The 20,472-nt window shown below is 42.4% G+C and overlaps 1 protein-coding gene across 4 annotated transcripts in view; it reads left to right on the plus strand.

Annotated features, from left to right (window-relative positions):
* wdfy4 (WDFY family member 4) overlaps positions 1-20,472 on the plus strand; it is a 201,020-nt gene that overhangs the window by 40,521 nt on the left and 140,027 nt on the right. For all 4 annotated transcript variants that reach the window (XR_008078773.1, XM_052478455.1, XM_052478453.1 and 1 more), the window contains 7 exons: positions 9,560-9,749; positions 10,145-10,305; positions 13,339-13,571; positions 13,886-14,016; positions 19,074-19,189; positions 19,288-19,389; positions 19,628-19,818. Coding sequence is in view for 3 of the 4 variants with exons in the window: in XM_052478455.1 (XP_052334415.1) it covers positions 9,560-9,749; positions 10,145-10,305; positions 13,339-13,571; positions 13,886-14,016; positions 19,074-19,189; positions 19,288-19,389; positions 19,628-19,818 (1,124 nt within the window). In the remaining variant the exon portion in view is untranslated. The remainder of the gene's footprint in view (positions 1-9,559; positions 9,750-10,144; positions 10,306-13,338; positions 13,572-13,885; positions 14,017-19,073; positions 19,190-19,287; positions 19,390-19,627; positions 19,819-20,472) is intronic.

Genomic DNA, 20,472 nt, shown 5'->3' on the forward strand with positions numbered 1-20,472 from the left:
GGGACTGGAGGGAGGCATAGGCTGAGATGAACTCTGCCTTGTTGGCCGCAGATCGGCAGTTCCAGAGGCTACCGGAGACCTGGAACTCCACGTGGGTCGTACGCGCTGGGACCACCAGATTAGGGTGGTCGCGGCCACGCGGTGTGGAGCGTTTGTATGGTCTGTGCAGAGAGGAGAGAACAGGGATAGACAGACACATAGTTGACAGGCTACAGAAAAGGCTACGCTAATGCAAGGAAATTGGAATGACAAGTGGACTACACGTCTCGAATGTTCAGAAAGTTAAGCTTACGTAGCAAGAATCTTATTGACTAAAATGATTAAAATGATACAGTACTGCTAAAGTAGGCTAGCTGGCAGTAGCTGCGTTGTTGGCACTACACTAATCAAGTCGTTCCGTTGAGTGTAATAATTTCTACAGTGCTGCTATTCGGGGGCTAGCTGGCTAGCTAGCAGTGTTGTTTACGTTACGTTGAGTTAAAGAGCGACAATAGCTGGCTAGCTAACCTAGGAAATCGGTCTAGACTACACAATTATCTTTGAAACAAAGACGGCTATGTAGCTAGCTATGTAGCTAGCTACGATCAAACAAATCAAACCGTTGTACTGTAATGAAATGAAAATGTGATACTCCCTGACCGGTGATTGAATTCGAATCAGTAGACGTGTGGTGACGTTGGCTAGCTGTTAGCTGTTAGCTGTTGGCTAGCTAGCAGAGTCTCCTACGTTAAGGACGACAAATAGCTGGCTAGCGAACCTCAGTGAATTAAGATAATCACTCCAAGGCTACACACACTAAACTACACAATTATCTTGGAAACAAAGACAGCTATGTAGCTAGCTAACACTGAACTAATCAAGTCGTACAGTTGAGTGAATAGCACTACAGTGATGCTAATCTGTGTGCGTTAGCTAGCGTTGCTAGCTCCTGGGCGAATAGCAGTGAAGGCTACGTTAGGGGCGACGAAATACGAAATACGATAATTATGCAATTATCTCTGATACAAGGACGGCTATGTAGCTAGCTAAGAAGAATTGCTAAGATTATGTAGCTAGCTAACAGTAAACTAATCAAGTCGTACAGTTGAGTGAATAGCACTACAGTGATGCTAATCTGTGTGCGTTAGCTAGCGTTAGCTAGCTCCTGGGCGAATAGCAGTGAAGGCTACGTTAGGGCGACGAAATACGATAATTATGCAATTATCTTTGATACAAGGACGGCTATGTAGCTAGCTAAGAAGAATTGCTAAGATTAGACAAATCAACCGTTGTACTATAATGAAATGTAATGAAAAAGTTATACAACCTGCAGAGCGAAGTGCGAGTGTGACCGCTCGCTCCACCGGAACCGGAAAATAGCTGTGCGACGCTCCTCAACCAACCTGACAGAGCTTGAGAGGATTTGCAGAGAAGAAAGGGAGAAACTCCCCAAATACAGGTGTGCAAAGCTTGTAGCAGCATACCCAAGAAGACTCGAGGTTGTAAACGCAGCCAAAGGTGCTTCAACAACGTACTGAGTAAAGGGTCTGAATACTTATGTAAATGTGAAATTTCAGTTTTTTATTTGTAATAAATTTGCAAAGATTTCCAAAAAACGTTTTTTGCTCTGTCAGTATGAGGTGTTGTGTGTAGATTGATGAGTACATTTTTTTATTTAATCCATTTTAGATTACGGCTGTAACGTAACAAAATGCAGAAAAAGGGAAGGGGTCTGAATACTGTCCGAATGCACTGTATATATTTCCATTAATATTTCTTCATGCAATTAATCCTTTACAATAGTTTATGCACTATTTATCAAGCCCATCGGGACATAGAGCATAATTTTGGAGTTATTAAAATGTTATTTTTTTCTTCATATCCTGTGTACTTGTAACACGGTATTTTATGATTGTCCTTCTTCATCACGTTTTGAAAGTCCAATAAAATGTGATTTGGAAATTGAGAAAAGGTTAAATAGTTTTCTTATTTTCTTACTGAACAGAAATATAAACGCAATATACAAGAACTTCTAAGATTTTAGTGAGTTATAGTTCATATAAGGAAATCAGTCAATTGAAATAAATTCATTAGGCTCTAATCTATGGATTTCGCATTACTGGTAATACAGATATGCATATGTTGGTCACAGATACCTTAAAAGAAGGTAGGGGTTTGGATCAGAAAAATAGTCAATATCTGGTATGACCATAATTTGCCTCATGCATCACGACACATCTCCTTTGCATGGACTTTATCAGACTGTTGATTTTGGCCTGTGGAATGTTGTTCTACTCCTCTTCAACAGCTTTGCGAAGTTGCTGGATGTTGGGGGGGGGAGGGGGGTAATGGAACACGCTGTTGTACACAATCCAGAGCATTCCAAACATGCTCAATGGGTGACTGGGTGAGATGTCTGGTGAGTTTGCAGGCCATGGAAGAACTGGGACATTTTCAGATTCCAGGAATTGTGTACAAATCTTTGCGACATGGGGTCATGCATTATCATGCTGAAACATGAGGTGATGTTGGTGAATGAATGGCAAGACATTGGGATCAGAATCTGATCATGGTATCTCTGTGTATTCAAATTGCCGTCGATAAAATGCAATTGTGTTTGTTGTCTGTAGCTTATTTCTTCCAATACCATAACCCCACCACCACCATTGAGCATTCTGTTCACAACTTGACATCAGCAAACTGCTCGCCCACACAACGCCATACACATGCTCTGTGGACATTCCTGCAATTAGCATGCCAATTGCACCCTCCCTCAAAACTTGATACATCTGTTGCATTGTGTTGTGTGACAAAACTGCACATTTTAGCCTTTTATTGTTTACAGCACAAGCTGCACCTACAGTGGGCTCCAAAATTACTGGCACCCCTGACTGGCAATGCACTAACAATACTTAAACAAATATAAATAATATAATTACTGTAGAGAGACAAACTCAAAATACCAACGTGAAAAATACTCTACTTTATTAATGTTTCAATGGAACCCAACAAAATCATTTATTGATTTCATTAAAAATCTTCCAAATCAATATTATTAATTAAATATTATTGTAAATAACATCTACCAAAATTAAACCAGGAATTAAATTATTTATCTCACTGTTTATCTCAGTGTTAAGGAACTATTTTTAGCCATTCTATCACTTCCTTCTTCACTAGGGTATAAAAATGAGGTAACATGCATGCAATATCCTTTTGTCATTCAACACCATGAAGAAAACAAAAGAACTGGCAGTTCAAAAGAGACAGACGGTCGTAGACCGTCATAAATCTGGTAATGGCTACAAGAAGATCCACAAATTATTGAATATACCACTGAGCACTGTCAGGGCAATTATTTAAAAAATTCTAAAAATATGGAACAGTTGAAAACCTCACAGGTAGAGGACGCAAATGCATTTTCCCCCCAGAATAAGGAAGATGGTGAGAGAAGCAACACAATCCCCAAGAATCACTGTGAAAGAATTGCAGACCTTGGTGGCGTCTTGGTGCTTTTTTAAACCTGGTGACCCCATCAGCCACCTTCACAACCACAGGCTCTTTGGAAGTGTTGCCAGAAAAAAGCCCTTAATGACCCCAAGACACAGACGCAAGCGCTTGGAGTTTGCCAAACCTCATTTAAATTATGATTGAAAGAAGGTGCTCTGGTCAGATGAGACCAAAATGTAACGTTTTGGTCAGATACAGCATCGGCATGTTTGGTGTCAAAATAGAGATGCATACAAGGAGAGGCACCTCATACTCACGGTGAAAAATGGTGTTGGGTCAGTGATGTTTTGGGGCTGTTTTAATTCCAGAGGTCCAGAGGCACTGGTAAAGATTGATGGCATAATGAATTCCACCAAGTACCAGGCAATTTTGTATGACAGTCTGGTTGCCTCTGCCAGAAGGCTGGGACTTGGCCGTATGTGGACTTTCCAACAAGACAATGACCCAAAACATGATCCACACAGAAATGGTTATGTAACAACAAAATCAATGTTCTGCCATGGCCATCTCAGTCGCTGGACCTCAATCCAATCGAAAACCTGTGGTCTGAGTTGAAGAGGGCAGTTGATAAATGCAAACCCATGAATGTGAAGGATCTTGAAATGATCTGCATAGAGGAATGGTCCAAAATCCCTCCTTAACCTTGTCAAACATTACAGGAAAAGACTCATGCTGTTATCCTTGCCAGAGATGGTTTCACTAAATGACTAAGTACTAAATGAGGAGTGCCAATAGTTATGAAACTTTGATTTTGGTGAAATGTATTTTGTATTAAATAATTGTATTATGTGTTCCATTGGAACATTAATAAAGTACAGTATTTCTCACAAGTTGGTATTTTGAGTTTATCTCTATAATTATACTGTTTATATTTTTTAAAGTATTGTTTGTTCATTGCCAATCCGGGGTGCCAGTAATTTTGGAGCCCACTGTATGTAATTAATCAGCTTCATGATATGCCCAACTGTCAGGTGGATGGATTATCTTGGCAAAGGAGAAATGCTCAATAACAAGAATGTAAACACATTTGTACTCAAAATTTGAGAGAAATTAGCTTTCTGTTCGTATGGAACATTTCTGGGATCTTTTATTTCAGCTCATGAAACATGGGACCAACACTTTACATGTTGGGTTTATATTTTTGTGTGGTGTAGTTTGAAGGTTATGAGTCTGTATTTAAGAAGGACATGAATACACAAGAATACGAGTTAAAGGCTTTAAACACCTGTGGTGAAGAAAGGAAATCATAAAATGCAGTGTTATAAGTACACCGCAAATGAAGTGAAAAGGAACATTTTAATTACAAGGCCACAGCTATCCTCTTGTGATGCAGAGGGTTCATGATCTGGCTGCAGATACAAAGATTGCAGGTTCAATCCACTATTTTCTTTAACCATGTTTCTTTTGAAAAAAAAAAGTGAAATTGAGGCTCAAATACTAAAAGAGTATGTTTCGTTCAGTTGTATAAATCCAGTCAGAAATGCAGTGGTGGGAAAAGTATCCAGTTGTCATCCTTATAGAGCCTAACAGAAAATGACCCAGTAAAATATACTTGAGTAAAAGTCTAAAAGTTTTCGGTTTTAAATATACTTAAGTATCAAAAGTAAAAGTACGAATAATAAAAAAATCCTAATATTAAGAAAACCAGATGGAACAATTTTCTTGTTTTTTTTATGGATAGCCAGCCACTCCAACACTCCGACATAATTTACAAACAAAGCATTTGTGTTTAATGAGTCTGACAGATCAGAGGCAGTGGGGATGACCAGGGATGTGTGTGAATTGGACCATTTTCTGTCCTGCTAAGCATTCAAAATGTAACATGTACTTTTGGGTGTCAGGGAAAATGTATGGAGTAAAAAGTACAATATTTTCTTTAGGAATGTAGTGAGTAAAAGTAAAAGTTGTCAATAATATAAATAGTAAAGTACAGATACCCATAAAAATGACTTAAGTAGTACTTTAAAGTATTGTTACTTAAGTACTTTACAACACTGCAGAAACTGTAAAAAATACAACTTTGTGTAAAAATGGACTCTTCAACTTTAAAAGACGCACCCTATATAATTCCTACTTTGAGATGATTGATATGGTCCCCGCTGGCTTATTTTTCATGACCTGAAAAGCAAAAGCAAAAGTGAAACCCGAAATCAGCACTCATAGTCTTGGATACCTTGTAAATATGGGCCCAGAAGTATACAGCATATAAAGAGGATGGGTGAAGTGATTGATGGTGAATAACCTAGTTACCAGTATTGCGATGGGTTTGTTATGTCTAAGAAGACTAAAAGGGAAGCATATAATTGCTGATTGACCATACTGCCATTGCTATATACTGATAAAAGAAAATGTGGTCCCTTGTGGATCAGAGGATAAAAGACCTGGTTAAACATTGCGGGAATAAATTATGTTCAAATGTCCTATGAATTAAATAATGTGCAGCTTGTCAGCATAAGTGTAACATATATGGTTGTGTTTATATGATTAAATTCTGTTCAAATGTCCTATGAATTAAATAATGTGCAGGTTATCAACATATGAAGTGTAAAGAATATGGTTGCGTTTGTATGATAAAATTCTATTCAAATGTCCTATAAATTAAATTAAAATGCCATGTGTGTCTATATCACCTACAATACTGTCCTCAAATGCAAATTGAAAAAAAATCTGGAGAGAAAATTAATGGGGATGTATTCCAATCAGCTTTCGCATGCGGCGAATGTGTGGTAGTATTAGGTCAAACTTAAATATATCATTTTATAAATGTTCTTGAAATGTTTTGAGTAACAAACCTCCAAGACAAGGTAAAATGTATATTGAGTGAACATCAATGGAATAATATATTAAACCTAAAACAAATATGATATGAACATCATAAAAACTGATTTATTTCATTCTTACAACATTAAGGGAATGTCCTGTGCAACCTGGGGCGGCAGGTATCCTAGTGGTTAGCGAATTGGACCAGCAACCAAAAGGTTGCTGGATCAATTCCCCTGGCTGACAAGGTGAAAATCTGTGGTTCTGCCCCTGAACCCACTGTTCCCCGGCAGGCCGTCATTGTAAATAATAATTTGTTCTTATCATTGTACATAATAAATTGTTCTTATCTGACTTGCCTAGAAAAATGTTATCACAACTGAGCATATTTTGTGTTTTGGGAACCTATCTCTTGTAATGTACCTACACTGTTCATATAACCTAACTACATGTTCTGGGAACCTTTAAAGGCTGTTCTGTCAACATTTTTGCAACATCAAAGGACTGTTTTGTGCACCCTGATACAAATATTATCTGAACGTCAGTACAACTGGACAGTTTTTGTGTTTTGGAAATATACCTCTTGTCACGTCCCTGCAATGTTACCACAACCTAATGAAACATAATGGTAAGACTATGGATCATTTTGCTATTTGATTTAGAATTTTAGGACCCATTTAGGTATGTATTTTTTATTGTTGTTATTATTTGATAAAATATTGAATTTTGAACCATCTAAATATTGAACCATCTAAAAACAATTCCATATGTTAGCTTAGACGACTTAGACTTTTCGAGGTTAATTGGGTTATAGAAACGTTCTTCCAACATCAGTTTTATACAAACATTCTATAATCATCACCACAAATGAACAGTTTTTGTGTTATGAGAACATGTGCTGCGACCTAACGAATGTTCTAGGAACTTTCACAGAACCAATTTTGGTTTTCTGATAAAACATTACTGGTACATTGTGTTATTACGTAAACAGGAAACCTAATGATAAATTTTTAGGAATTTTCTGTGGTGGTTGTTGGACAAAAGATACTATAACTTAATGGGAATCTTAGCTAATGTTATAGGAATGTTCCCAGTTTGCTGGGATGCAGTAATCACCAGAACATTAAAACCACTCATCTTACTTATGGGATGATTTTGCTCTCTCAGGAACGTGGATAAAGAGAAGCAGCATTCACCAAAGCCCCAGGTCTCATGACAAACACAGAAGTAGACATTCACATGATATCCACTCAGACCTTATTATCTACTTAGCTGTTCCCATACACAGCCCAGAGCACAGAACATGACCGTTGTCTGGTTTGTTTTGGTGATCGTTATCAGTTTGTTTTGGTCATGGAGGACATATGTAAGGGATAATCAACGAGGGGCTATGCATTCTATGGAAAATCAGGAATGTGCGAAATGTGTTCCGCAACGCGCTAGTGGAGTGAAACGGAATTTACCTTCCACAGAGCTGCTTATTTCCCCATAGAATGCATAGCCCCTAGAGCCCATAGTTGATTATCCTTTTTATACCATGGCTATGATTTAACACATTTCCCGCAAGAAGTAGCTAGCAAGTTTACTAGATACAGTAGCTGCAGTAGTTGCCTTGGTAACCAAACAAACAGACTTGCTAGTTTAGCTAACCTTACCATCAGTCTTAGCTTGCTATTATGAAAATCGAATTCAACAATGTCAACAATGTTTACAATTCTACTTTTGCTTTCAAAAATAGCTCAAACATTGAACATGTAAGATTGAAATAGCCATTGAATTCTACCGTGCTGAATGCCCTTCAAGCAATAATAGTGCCACTGTATTTACATTTTTTAATTTAACCTTTATTTAATTAAAACTTCTTGAGTGTAGGGGGCAGGATTTTCATTTTTGGCTAAAAAAAATACCCATTTGAAACTGCCTATTTCTCAGACCCAGAAACTAGAATGTGCATATAATTGTCAGATTAGGATAGAAAACACTCAAAATATTGTCGGTGAGTATAACAGAACTGATATTGCAGGCGAAACCCTGAGGAAAATCAAACCAGGAAGTGGCTTCTATTTTGAAAGCTCCATGTTCCATAGCCTGCCTTCGCTCCATTTAAAGGGATATCAAACAGATTCCTTTCCCCATGGCTTCCTCAAGGTGTCAACAGTCGTTAGACATAGTTTCAGGCTTTATTTTGAAAAATTAGCGAAAAAATAACATTGTGTCAGTGTTTTGCTTGCACAACAGAGTGGGGCAGCCATTGTCTCTCCCTCTCCTATTGAAAAAGCGAGAGTCCCGGTTGAAATATTATCGATTATATATTTTAAATACAACCTGAGGATTGATTATACATTTTTTTGACATGTTTCTGTGAACATTACGGATACTATTTGGAATTTTCTTCTGTGATGTCATGACCGCTCGAGCATGTGGATTTCTGAACATAATGCGCCAAACAAATGGAGGTATTTTGGATATAAAAATAATCTTTATGGAACAAAAGGAACATTTATTTTGTAACTGGGAATCTCGTGAGTGCAAACATCCGAAGATCATCAAAGGTAAGTGATTTAATCTATTGCTTTTCTGACTTTCGTGACCAATCTACTTGGCTGCTAGGTGTTTGTAATATTTTGTCTACTGAGAGAGATGTTCTTACATAAACGCTTGTTATGCTTTCGCCGAAAAGCTGTATTGAAATCTGACACACCAGGTGGATTAATAACAAGCTAAGCTGTGTTTTGCTATATTGCACTTGTGATTTCATGAAAATTAAATATGTTTAGTAATTTAATTTGAATTTGGCGCCCTGCAATTCTGTGGGTGTTGATGAAAATGATCCCGCTAACGGGATGGGTGCGTCAAGAACTAGGCAAGCCAGTTAAGATCAAAGTCTTATTTACAATGATGGCCTACCCCGGCCAAACCTTAACCCGGACGACCCTGGGCCAATTGTGCACAGCCTTATGGGACTCCCAATCACAGCAGGTTGTGATACAGCCTGGAATATAATCAATATAATAATAATACAGTGCTAGTGTTTTATTTAATGCTATGGTTTTGGTGATGATGAGCAGTTTGCTTTGGTGATGATTATCAGTTTGTTTTGGTGATGATGGATGATTTGTTTTGGTGATGGTGAAGGCATTCAGGCATTGTGTCTGGTGTGTATTTCCATGGTTAAATACTTGATTTACTCAATGTATGATTCATAGACCCTGTAACCCCTGCTCTCTCTCTCTCTCTCTCTCTCTCTCTCTCTCTCTCTCTCTCTCTCTCTCTATATATATATATATATATTTCTCCACTCTCTCCTCAGCTAAGAACTGTGTACGTATCTGTATTCAGAACCTGCAGCGTATCAGTGATCGTGCCCCAGCTCCAGTCTTAGCTGAGGTGGCTGTCACAGTGTTCAGCTTCATCAGAGACTCCTACCAGCTCAACCCTGCTCTGTTCACCGAGCTTGAAAATAACGATGGATACACTGTCTTACAGGCCATCATGACCCGGTGAGTTAGAGAGAAGGAGATGGGGGGAGGGAATTGAGGGAGAAAGAGAGGGTGAGGAGGGAGAGAAAGGGAGTGTTTAAAGGTGGGAGGGAGAGGGACAGAGTAAAAACATCTGTCTTTATTGAAAGCGTCAGTAGGGGAACTTATCCAGATTTCTTGGAAATATGGCTTCCAGGAATAAAGGTGTGTGCAACAGACATAATGTAATTTGATTTATTTTGGGGTTAAAGCCAATTCTGCCCACAACACAATGCTATTTATGTCTCTGCAGTTTGTCTGCTTACAGATATATGGCTACAAATAATATTTTATCTTTCACTTTATATCTAGACCCTTTACTGTGTCTCTTTCACACTCTCTCCGTGCCATTAATTCCCAATTTTTCACAATGGCAGGTGTGAGGAGGGTGTGCCTGCGGAGGAGTTTGGTCCAGTAGAGGACCTGTTATCTCTGCTAGCGTCTTTGTGTCTGTTCGGGAGGTCAGAGCTGAAGGTGGTGCTCTGTGTCACTAACCCTCAGCCACCTGGCTTCAAGTTTGACCCCTCACTCACCACAGGTAAGAAAACACTTCCTTTTATTCTCCCCCCTCCTGCCCCCGTTTCCCCCACACTTTTCAAGAACAAATGTAGGTGGGTTACTGGGAAACCTTGTGTGCCTCCCACCTCCAAACACTCCTCTACCCCTTCCCACACTCTTCCCTTGTACTCCCCAAACAGTGTCTCCTTCCCCTTCTCCCCTCCCTTGCTCCACCTCTCAGGTTAACAGGAGCCATGAGGTGATTATGTCCAAGATGATGAAGTGTCTGCAGTCCTAACTCTGTTAACAGACACACTGCATTCATAAAACACCACCGCACAGAGGCTACCCATCTATCACACACACACACACACACACACACACACACACACACACACACACACACACACACACACACACACACACACACACACACACACACACACACACACACACACACACACACACACACACACACACACACACACACACACACACACACACACACACACAGAGAGCCCATATATCACCTACAGGAGCACCTCTCTCACCAGCGTTGAGACAAGGGTATTTTAGGATGATCTTATTTGTCTGTGATATGATTTTCATTACAGGTGAAAATGAATCTTATTACAAACTACTACTTATATCTTTATTTACCACAAACATATCCATGTCCCCGCTCCTAAATCTTAAGACCATCTCGGAATATTCTGACAATGCTGTGCTTCCAAACTTTATCCGTCCGGATAATGATGTTTTCCCAATGTTTTTATGCAACTTAACACATTCGTTATCTATCAATCTATGTGAGCGTAACTCGATTCCCTTGGTTATTTTCTCCTGTTTAGATTATTTGTGAGTTAATTGTTCAACCGTCATTCCTCTATGGAATTGAGCAAAACATGACAAATGGTTCCTAAACTAAAACATAACTTTGCTTAAATTGACCTTTGAGTATGCCATAAGATTATTTTCACATACAGTGCCTTGCGAAAGTATTCGGCCCCCTTGAACTTTGTGACCTTTTGCCACATTTCAGGCTTCAAACATAAAGATATAAAACTGTATTTTTTTTGTGAAGAATCAACAACAAGTGGGACACAATCATGAAGTGGAACGACATTTATTGGATATTTCAAACTTTTTTAACAAATCAAAAACTGAAAAATTGGGCGTGCAAAATTATTCAGCCCCTTTACTTTCAGTGCAGCAAACTCTCTTCAGAAGTTCAGTGAGGATCTCTGAATGATCCAATGTTGACCTAAATGACTAATGATGATAAATACAATTCACCTGTGTGTAATCAAGCCTCCGTATAAATGCACCTGCACTGTGATAGTCTCAGAGGTCCGTTAGAAGCGCAGAGAGCATCATGAAGAACAAGGAACACACCAGGCAGGTCTGAGATTCTGTTGTGAAGAAGTTTAAAGCCGGATTTGGATACAAAAAGATTTCCCAAGCTTTAAACATCCCAAGGAGCACTGTGCAAGCGATAATATTGAAATGGAAGGCGTATCAGACCACTGCAAATCTACCAAGACCTGGCCGTCCCTCTAAACTTTCAGCTCATACAAGGAGAAGACTGATCAGAGATGCAGCCAAGAGGCCCATGATCACTCTGGATGAACTGCAGAGATCTACAGCTGAGGTGGGAGACTCTGTCCATAGGACAACAATCAGTCGTATATTGCACAAATCTGGCCTTTATGGAAGAGTGGCAAGAAGAAAGCCATTTCTTAAAGATATCCATAAAAAGTGTTGTTTAAAGTTTGCCACAAGCCACTTGGGAGACACACCAAACATGTGGAAGAAGGTGCTCTGGTCAGATGAAACCAAAATTGAACTTTTTGGCAACAATGAAAAACGTTATGTTTGGCGTAAAAGCAACACAGCTCATCACCCTGAACACACCATTCCCACTGTCAAACATGGTGGTGGCAGCATCATGGTTTGGGCCTGCTTTTCTTCAGCAGGGACAGGGAAGATGGTTAAAATTGATGGGAAGATGGATGGAGCCAAATACAGGACCATTCTGGAAGAAAACCTGATGGAGTCTGCAAAAGACCTGAGACTGGGACGGAGATTTGTCTTCCAACAAGACAATGATCCAAAACATAAAGCAAAATCTACAATGGAATGGTTAAAAAATAAACATATCCAGGTGTTAGAATGGTCAAGTCAAAGTCCAGACCTGAATCCAATCGAGAATCTGTGGAAAGAACTGAAAACTGCTGTTCACAAATGCTCTCCATCCAACCTCACTGAGCTCAGGCTGTTTTGCAATGAGGAATGGGAAAAACTTCAGTCTCTCGATGTGCAAAACTGATAGAGACATACCCCAAGCGACTTACAGCTGTAATCGCAGCAAAAGGTGGCGCTACAAAGTATTAATTTAAGGGGGCTGAATAATTTTGCACGCCCAATTTTTCAGTTTTTGATTAGTTAAAAAAGTTTGAAATATCCAATAAATGTCGTTCCACTTCATGATTGTGTCCCACTTGTTGTTGATTCTTCACAAAAAATACAGTTTTATATCTTTATGTTTGAAGCCTGAAATGTGGCAAAAGGTTGCAAAGTTCAAGGGGGCCGAATACTTTCGCAAAGCACTGTATATTACTTTGTCAGCTGCATGGGAATGTATTTCCGGTCCCCTTCTCAGTCAACATCAAACACAAAACAAACATATTTTTCCAGGTAGGGATAGTGGTCATAGGCACTATAACTAACCAGCCCAGCCAGTGTCTTTCTATGTGAAACAAATCCTCATTGACTGAACCTTTTTTGGGGGTGTCTGTCTCTCTTCGACCTAGGGGAAACACTGCTCCTAGTTTATTACACTTTTACATATCTGTTTCTATCTGAGCCTAGTTAACCTTCTGCTTCAGGCTTTCTATCCTTGTGTCATAAGACGCAGTGCAGAGGGTCTGCACAAAAATATTTTCCTATGATGTGTTCTCAGTTTTGAGCAAATTACAGGAAGGAGATGATGAGAGGATTAAGGCACTTAGTACTTTTGAGATTCCCACAATAATGTTTTTTTTTCACTCATTTTTAACCGCTGTCCTTCCAGGCTCTGCGGTAAGGAACCTATCAGCGTTCCGTTTGCTCCAGGGTTCCTTCCAGCGGTCAGAGGACTGTGTTTTCTGCAGCCAGATCCTAAGCACCATCAGGACTGTGTGGTCATGGAACAGGGCCAACTTCTTCCTGTTAGAGTGGACTGTTCAATCACTGGCTCAGCTAGCTCAGTGTGTTTCGAAGAAACCGCCTCCTGTACACAGACTGTTCTTCTCTATGTTAGAGATGGTGGGTTGAGTGACACATGCACCTGTGGGCAAGTAGGCACATACACACACATGCGTGCAAAAGCACACACACTTGCATGCACACAAGGTAACTTCACTTGTTAAGTACATACACACAAAATCTGCATCAGAATCTATCAATGTCCTGTCATTCAAGGAAGCTATCCCCTTAACAAGCTTTACATTTATAGTTCTCCATCCATGACTTCATATGTCCGTTATGTTGAATTAATTCCGCAATTGATAATTTGGTAAAATACTTATCTGTTGATTCACCACTATTGACTGAACTATCCTGTTAATGTGTCTGTCCAGGTGGCATTCCATCTTAATTACATCCCCCACGAGGCTGTGCGTGCGGTGCAGGCGGTGCTGAAGCAGAGCTGGGCAGGGGCCGTGGCCGGAGGGGCACAGTTTGGAGTGGCTGCCCTCGGCTGCTTCCACAGGTTTACATTTAGGAATAAACTGTATTGATCCCCAAAGGTTAAATTGGATTCATCCCCAGTATAAGACACATTGATTATTTTATAAATGACTCTATGACTGGGATGATACAATATGCACTCAGTGGAAAGTTTATTAGGTACACTTCCCCAAACCATTACGCCACCATCCTGTACTGTTGACACCAGGCAGGATGGGGCCATGGACTCATGCTGTTTACGCCAAATCCTGACTCAGCCATCAGCATGAAGCAATCGGACCTGCCAATGTTTTTCCATGCCTCAGTTGTCCAGTGTTGGTGATCGCGTGCCCACTGGAGCCTCTTAATCTGCTGTAATACCCTTGACTTTTTCCACATTTTGTTACGTTAAAGCCTTATTTAAAAATGCATTAAATTATTGTTGTTCTTCTCATCAATTTACACACAATACCTCATAATGACAAAAGTTCAACCTTGGATTCATCAGACTAGAGTCCTTTAGGTGCCTTTTGGTAACTCCAAGTGAGCTGTCATGTGCCTTTTTCTGAGGAGTTTGTTCTGTCTGAACACTCTACCATAAAGGCCTGATTGGTGGAGTCCTTCTGGAATGTTCTCCCATCTCCACAGAGGAACTCTGGAGCTCTGTCAGAGTGACCATCGGGCATCTCGAGTGGCACAGTGGTCTAAGGCATTGTACCGCAGTGCTAGCTGTGCCGCTAGAGGTCGCAGCCGGCCACGACAGGGAGACTCGTGGGGCTGCGCACAATTGGCCCAGCGTCATCCGGGTTAGGGGAGGATTTGGCCATCAGGGATGTTCTTGTCCCATCGCACTCTAGCAACTCCTGTGGAAGGCCGGGCGCAATGCACTCTGACATGGTCACCAGGTGTGTGGTGTTTCCCTCGACACATTGGTGCGGCTGGCTTCCGGGTTAAGCGGGCTTTGTGTCAAGAAGTAGTGCGGCTTGGTTGGATTGTGTTTCGGAGGACGCTCGGCTCTCGACCTTCGCCTCTCCCAAGTCCGTATAGGAGTTGCAACAATGGGACAAGACTGTAACTACCAATTGGATGACATGAAATTGGGGAGAAAAATAAGTATATATAAAAAAAGTGACCATCGGGTTCTTGGTCACCTCCTTGAAGAATGCCCTTCTCCCCCAATTGCTCAGTTTAGCCAGGTGGCCAGCCCTAGGAAGAGTCTTGGTGATTCCAAACTTCTTCCATTTAAGAATGAGGGAGTTCTTGGGGACCTTCAATGCCGCAGATATTTTTTGGTAGCCTGTGCCTCGACACACACAATCCTGTCTCGTCGCTCTACAGAGAATTCCTTCGATCTCATGGCTCGGTTTTTGCTCTGACATGCACTGTCAACTGTGGGACCTTATATAGACTGGTGTGGGCCTTTCCAAATCATGTCCAATTAATTGAATTTACCACAGGTAGACTCCAATGAAGTTGTAGAAACAAAAAGGATGAAAAATGGAAACAAGATGCACCTGAGCTCAATTTCGATTCTCATAGCAAGGTTCTGAATACTTATGGAAATAAGGTATTTCTGTTTTTAATACATTGGCAAAAAACTGAGAATCTGTTTTCGCTTCATCATTATGGGGTATTGTGTGTAGATTGATGAGGGAAAAAAACAATTTAATACATTTTTGAATAAGTGTAACGTCGACGCAGGGAGTCAGGAAGCATGTGCAGTTAGTGAGTGTAATATGAACCAACATAGCACAATACAATACAAGAGAAACGTATGACAAGGAAACATAACCAAAACTGCCTGATAACTGTTAACAAAAGAGTGCCATATAAAGGGCATCAGCGAGTAATTAAGTCCAGATGTGACTGATGATGAGATGCAGGTGTGCGTAAATATGGGTTGCCAGAACCGGTGCTTAGTAGACCGGCGACGTCGAGCGCCGGAGAGGGGGAGCGGGAGTAGACCTGACAGTACCCCCAACCCCCTCCACAGAACGATGCCGTCCTGATGTTGGGATCTAGAATGTCGTCCACCGGAACCCAGCACCGCTCCTCTGGACTGTACCCCTCCCAGTCCATCAGGTACTCCCACAACGTCGGGAGTCCAGAAGTGATTTGACGGTATAGGCAGGGTTATCAGGGTTCTCTTCAATGTCCAAGGGAGGCGGAGGGGTGTTGTGGGGGGCGGCATCAGCCAGGGGTCAGGGGCCCCTGGTCTGAGGAGGGAAACATGAAAAGAAGGTGAGATCCGATAGTTATTGGGGAGTTGTAATCTGTAAGTTACCTCGTTGACCCTCCGGAGGACCTTGAACGGCCACACAAACCAGGGACTCAGCTTCTTAGAGGACAGGCAGAGCGAGAGGTTCCTGGTGGAGAGCCAGACACGATCACCAGGCTGGAACACGGGAGCCTCACTGACGGTGGATGGCGTACTAAAATCTCATGAGGGCATCGTTTCATACCTCTTCTGCGCACCTGAACCACTCGTCCACCGCAGGAGATTCGGTCTGGATCGGATTCCACGGAGCCAGGGCCGGCTGATAACCCAGAACACACTGGAAGGGAGTCAGCTTAGTGGAGGAGTGTCCAAATTAATTCTGGGCGTATTCATCCCAAGGAAGGAATGGGGCCCACTCCCCCTGCTGGTCCTGGCAGTGAATCCTCAGGAACCTCCCCAGCTCCTGGTTCATCATCTCCACCTGCCCGTTAGATTGAGGCTGGTACCCAGAAGTGAGACTGACCGTGACCCCAGCTTCTCCATGAAAGCCTTCCTCCGGATGGTGAAAGTGCCGGAAGACCTGCTGGAACAGTACCTCAGCGACCCGGAGAGTGTTAGGGAGACCAGAGAGAGAGATGAAACTGCAAGATTTTGAGAATCTGTCCACAATCACCAAAATGATGGTGAAACCATCAGACGAGGGGAGATCAGTGATTAAATAAATTGACAGATTAGACCAGGGATGCTGTGGCACAGGAAGGGGAAGGAGTTTTCCTGCTGGAGCGTGCGGTGAGATATATATTGAGTACATACTGAACTTGACATAGTGTGCAACGTCCTGTGCTAAAGTTGGCCACCATTATTTCTCAGAAAGGGATTGAGTGGTGCGGGTGACACCTGGGTGTCCAGAGGCGAGGGATGTGTGTGCCCAGGTCAGCAACCAATCTCTAACCTCTGTTGGGACGTAAATACGCTCCGGAGGACCGATTGATGAACTGGCGGACACACACAGGGCCCTTTACCAATGTGGAATCACAGAGACAGGGAAAGCAGGTCCTCCGACATCCTGGTCCCCAGGCGGTAATCCTCCTCTCTGACCAGGAGATGGTGGGATTATGGAGTTGGAGCCACAGGAGGCCAATGATGACTTTGTGCATGGGTGCGGAGGTGAAGAGGAAGGAAAGGTTTTCCTGGTGCTTGGGTCCCACAGTGAGGGTGAGTGGAACTGTGACGTGCGTAATAGTGCCGGATCCCAATGGTCGTATATCCAACGCTTGGACCAGAAATAGAGAAGAGAGCGGGTATGAGGTGATGTGCAGGGAGGAGGCAAAGGTCTTGTCAATAAAATTCCCTGTGTCACCAGAACCCTTTAGAGCTGTAGAAACAATAGATGAGGGACCGCCTCCTAGTGAAATCGATACTGAAAAAGGTTTGACGGACAGTGATGATGATGAAGTACTCATGCCTAACCCAGGAAGTCCCTCTGCTCTTGTGGATTCCGGGTTGGGACGTACCAGACACCGTTGAAGCTGGTGCCCTTCCTGGCCGCAATAGGGACAGAGCCCTAACTGCCTCCGATGGCGTCGCTCAGCCGCGGGGAGGCTTGTGGCCATGGGTTCAGGCTCTGATGCAGAACGGTCAACGAAGGAGGGAGAGAGGCGATGGGGGTGCTGACGCTCCCAAAGGAGGTTATCCAGACAAATGGCCATCGCGATGAATGTGTCCAAGGTTAGATTTTCATCTCGGCAAGCCATCTCCGTCTGGACTTCTTTGCACAATCCTCTTCTGAATAGGGTGCAGAGTGCTGGATCATTCCATCCACTGGATGCTGCCACTGTCCTCTCTGCCCTCCGGTGAATGGTGGAAGACCCTGAACCCCTCATAGGAACCCAGACTCTCTTCTCTCTCAGACGGCCATAGCCCACTCCAACGCCCGTCCTGTCAGCAGGGAAATAACCGGGGCAACCTTGGACCTGTCTGTGGTGGGAACTCCCAACTGATGAGTGAAATAGAGTAGGAAACCACGGCATTTGGAGGGAGACCCGTAATATTTGTCCGGGAGGGACAAACGGGCATCGCTGACCTGGGTGGACTGTTGGATGGGCTGGGGTGCTGGCACGATGGGTCGACTTGTGGTAGAGAATCCTCCGCTTGTTGGAGGTGAAGCCCCTCCGGAAATGTCGAGATGTTGAAAAATGTGGAGTACCTCATCCATAGCCATCCGCAGTTGTGCCAGGTGTTCATAGTGTTGGCGAAGTAAGTGTCCCTGATCGCTGACTATCTGGGAGATGTCCTGATTAACTGATGCTTCCATATGTTGAGGCAGTATTCTGTAACGTCGATGCAGGGAGTCAAGAAGCAGGTGCAGTTAGTGAGTTTAATATGAACAAACATACAAAACAAGACAAACGTCTGACAAAGAAACATAACCAACACTACCTGATAACTGATAACAAAAAATAATTATATTAAGGGTAAGTAGTCAGGGAGTAATGAAGTCCAGGTGTGACTGGTGATGAGACGCAGGTGTGCTTAAAGATGGGTTTCCAGGACCGGTGGTTAGTAGACCTGCGACATCGAGCGCCGGAGAGGGAGAGCGGGAGTAGACGTGGCAAGGCTGAAACGTAACAAAATGTGGAACATTCAAGGGGTCTGAATACCTTTCAAATGCACTGTATATCCAGTTACTCATTGCGTATTTATACCTTGTGTAATTATTTTTTATATTACTTCTCTTTTTTTCTCTCTGCATTGTTGGGAGGGGTCCGTAAGTAAGCTTTTCACTGTTAGTCTACACTAGTTTACGAAGCATGAGACAAATCAAATTTGATTGGATTTGACTTTAGTTTAAAATATACAAAATCTCTTCCATTCCTCTTCAGGTTGACAGTGCGTAGTGGTCTGCTAGCGGAGGTTCTCAGTGATGGAGGTCTGTTGGAACTTCTGCTTGGAGAACTACGAAGGAGGGCCAAGATACTCAGGAAGGCTAGAGGAGCAGGTATGTTATTGTAACAATGATGTTACCACATATAGTCTTATATAGAGCCTATAGAGGCTTTCACTCTTCCTCACAGTGATCTCATCTCTCTCTGTCAGGTCCCCAAGATCAATCAGCTGTAGAGGACAATGAGAGAGCTCTCACCACCAGCATGCTCACAGTAGTGGCTGCCCTCACCCTATGCTCCATCAGAAACACAGGTAAGTGTCTGAATCTGGTCTAGCGGTAGTGCAACCAACATTGCCCCCAAAGGCACTGGTCCGATCCCTGGGTCCACCACTAGCCACTTTCCTCTCATCCTCTCACTCTCATCTGTCTCCCCTCGCTTTTATATCTGCGTCTATCCAAAGAAATGCTACAATCTATCAGGTACACACATCCCGATCACTCTCCAGCTCTCCCCCGCTCTCTCGCTTTCTCTCTTCCACGCTCTCTCAGTGTCAGTCCGTGAACTTGGGATGGTTCCCTACATAAAGATATTTCTAGATGAGGAGCAGTACAGAGGACCAACCCTCAGCATCCTGGAGCAGCTGTCAGAGATAAACCCTGACGAGTTTATGTCTACGGCTATAGGAGCTCTCTGTTCCTCTACACAACAGGAGCTGGGGCTCAAACAAGACCTGCTGCAGGTACACACACAGACATTGATCTCTCTCTAATGTTTTATGGATTGTTGTCAAAAACACATGTTTGCTAAAGCTTGAGGAGAAACGACAGCCAACAAAAACACGTGAGGGTCTCGACTAATCTGCAGATTTCATTTTCACGTCAAATTTTAACAAATTGTAACATGTTTAAAACATAATAAGGCAGTGAATTTGTTATCCCATCCTCCAGGAGCTTTATTGCATTATAGACAAATGCAGATTGATTAGCTGATACAGGTTTAGCTGTTAGCCGGGGCGCTATTTGATTACCCCTGCAGCCCTGTGCTGTAGCTCTATGAAGATTAGGACCTCTATCACATCAGAGAATGGCTGATAAACCTGATTAGGTCTAAGTGAGTTAGCGACTTACTGTACGTGTCTATTTTTATAGATCAGAATGAGAGGGGTACTAACTCGCAGACGATATATGTGTGTATGGGTGTGTGTGTGGTGGTGGGGTGTTTGTGTGTTTGGTGTGTGTGCGAGTGTGTCTATGTGTGTTAACTTGATTAAAGCAGGTGGCAGTCAGATTTAGTGTGACCTGGTTTGGCGTGTGTTGAGAGCCATTGTGATTAGTCGAATTCTTGTTAATCACATTTCTCTCTGCGTTCTGCCACACACATTGCCTATCAGATG

Source organism: Oncorhynchus keta, chromosome 2, assembly GCF_023373465.1.
Source record: "Oncorhynchus keta strain PuntledgeMale-10-30-2019 chromosome 2, Oket_V2, whole genome shotgun sequence".
Lineage (NCBI taxonomy): Eukaryota > Metazoa > Chordata > Actinopteri > Salmoniformes > Salmonidae > Oncorhynchus > Oncorhynchus keta.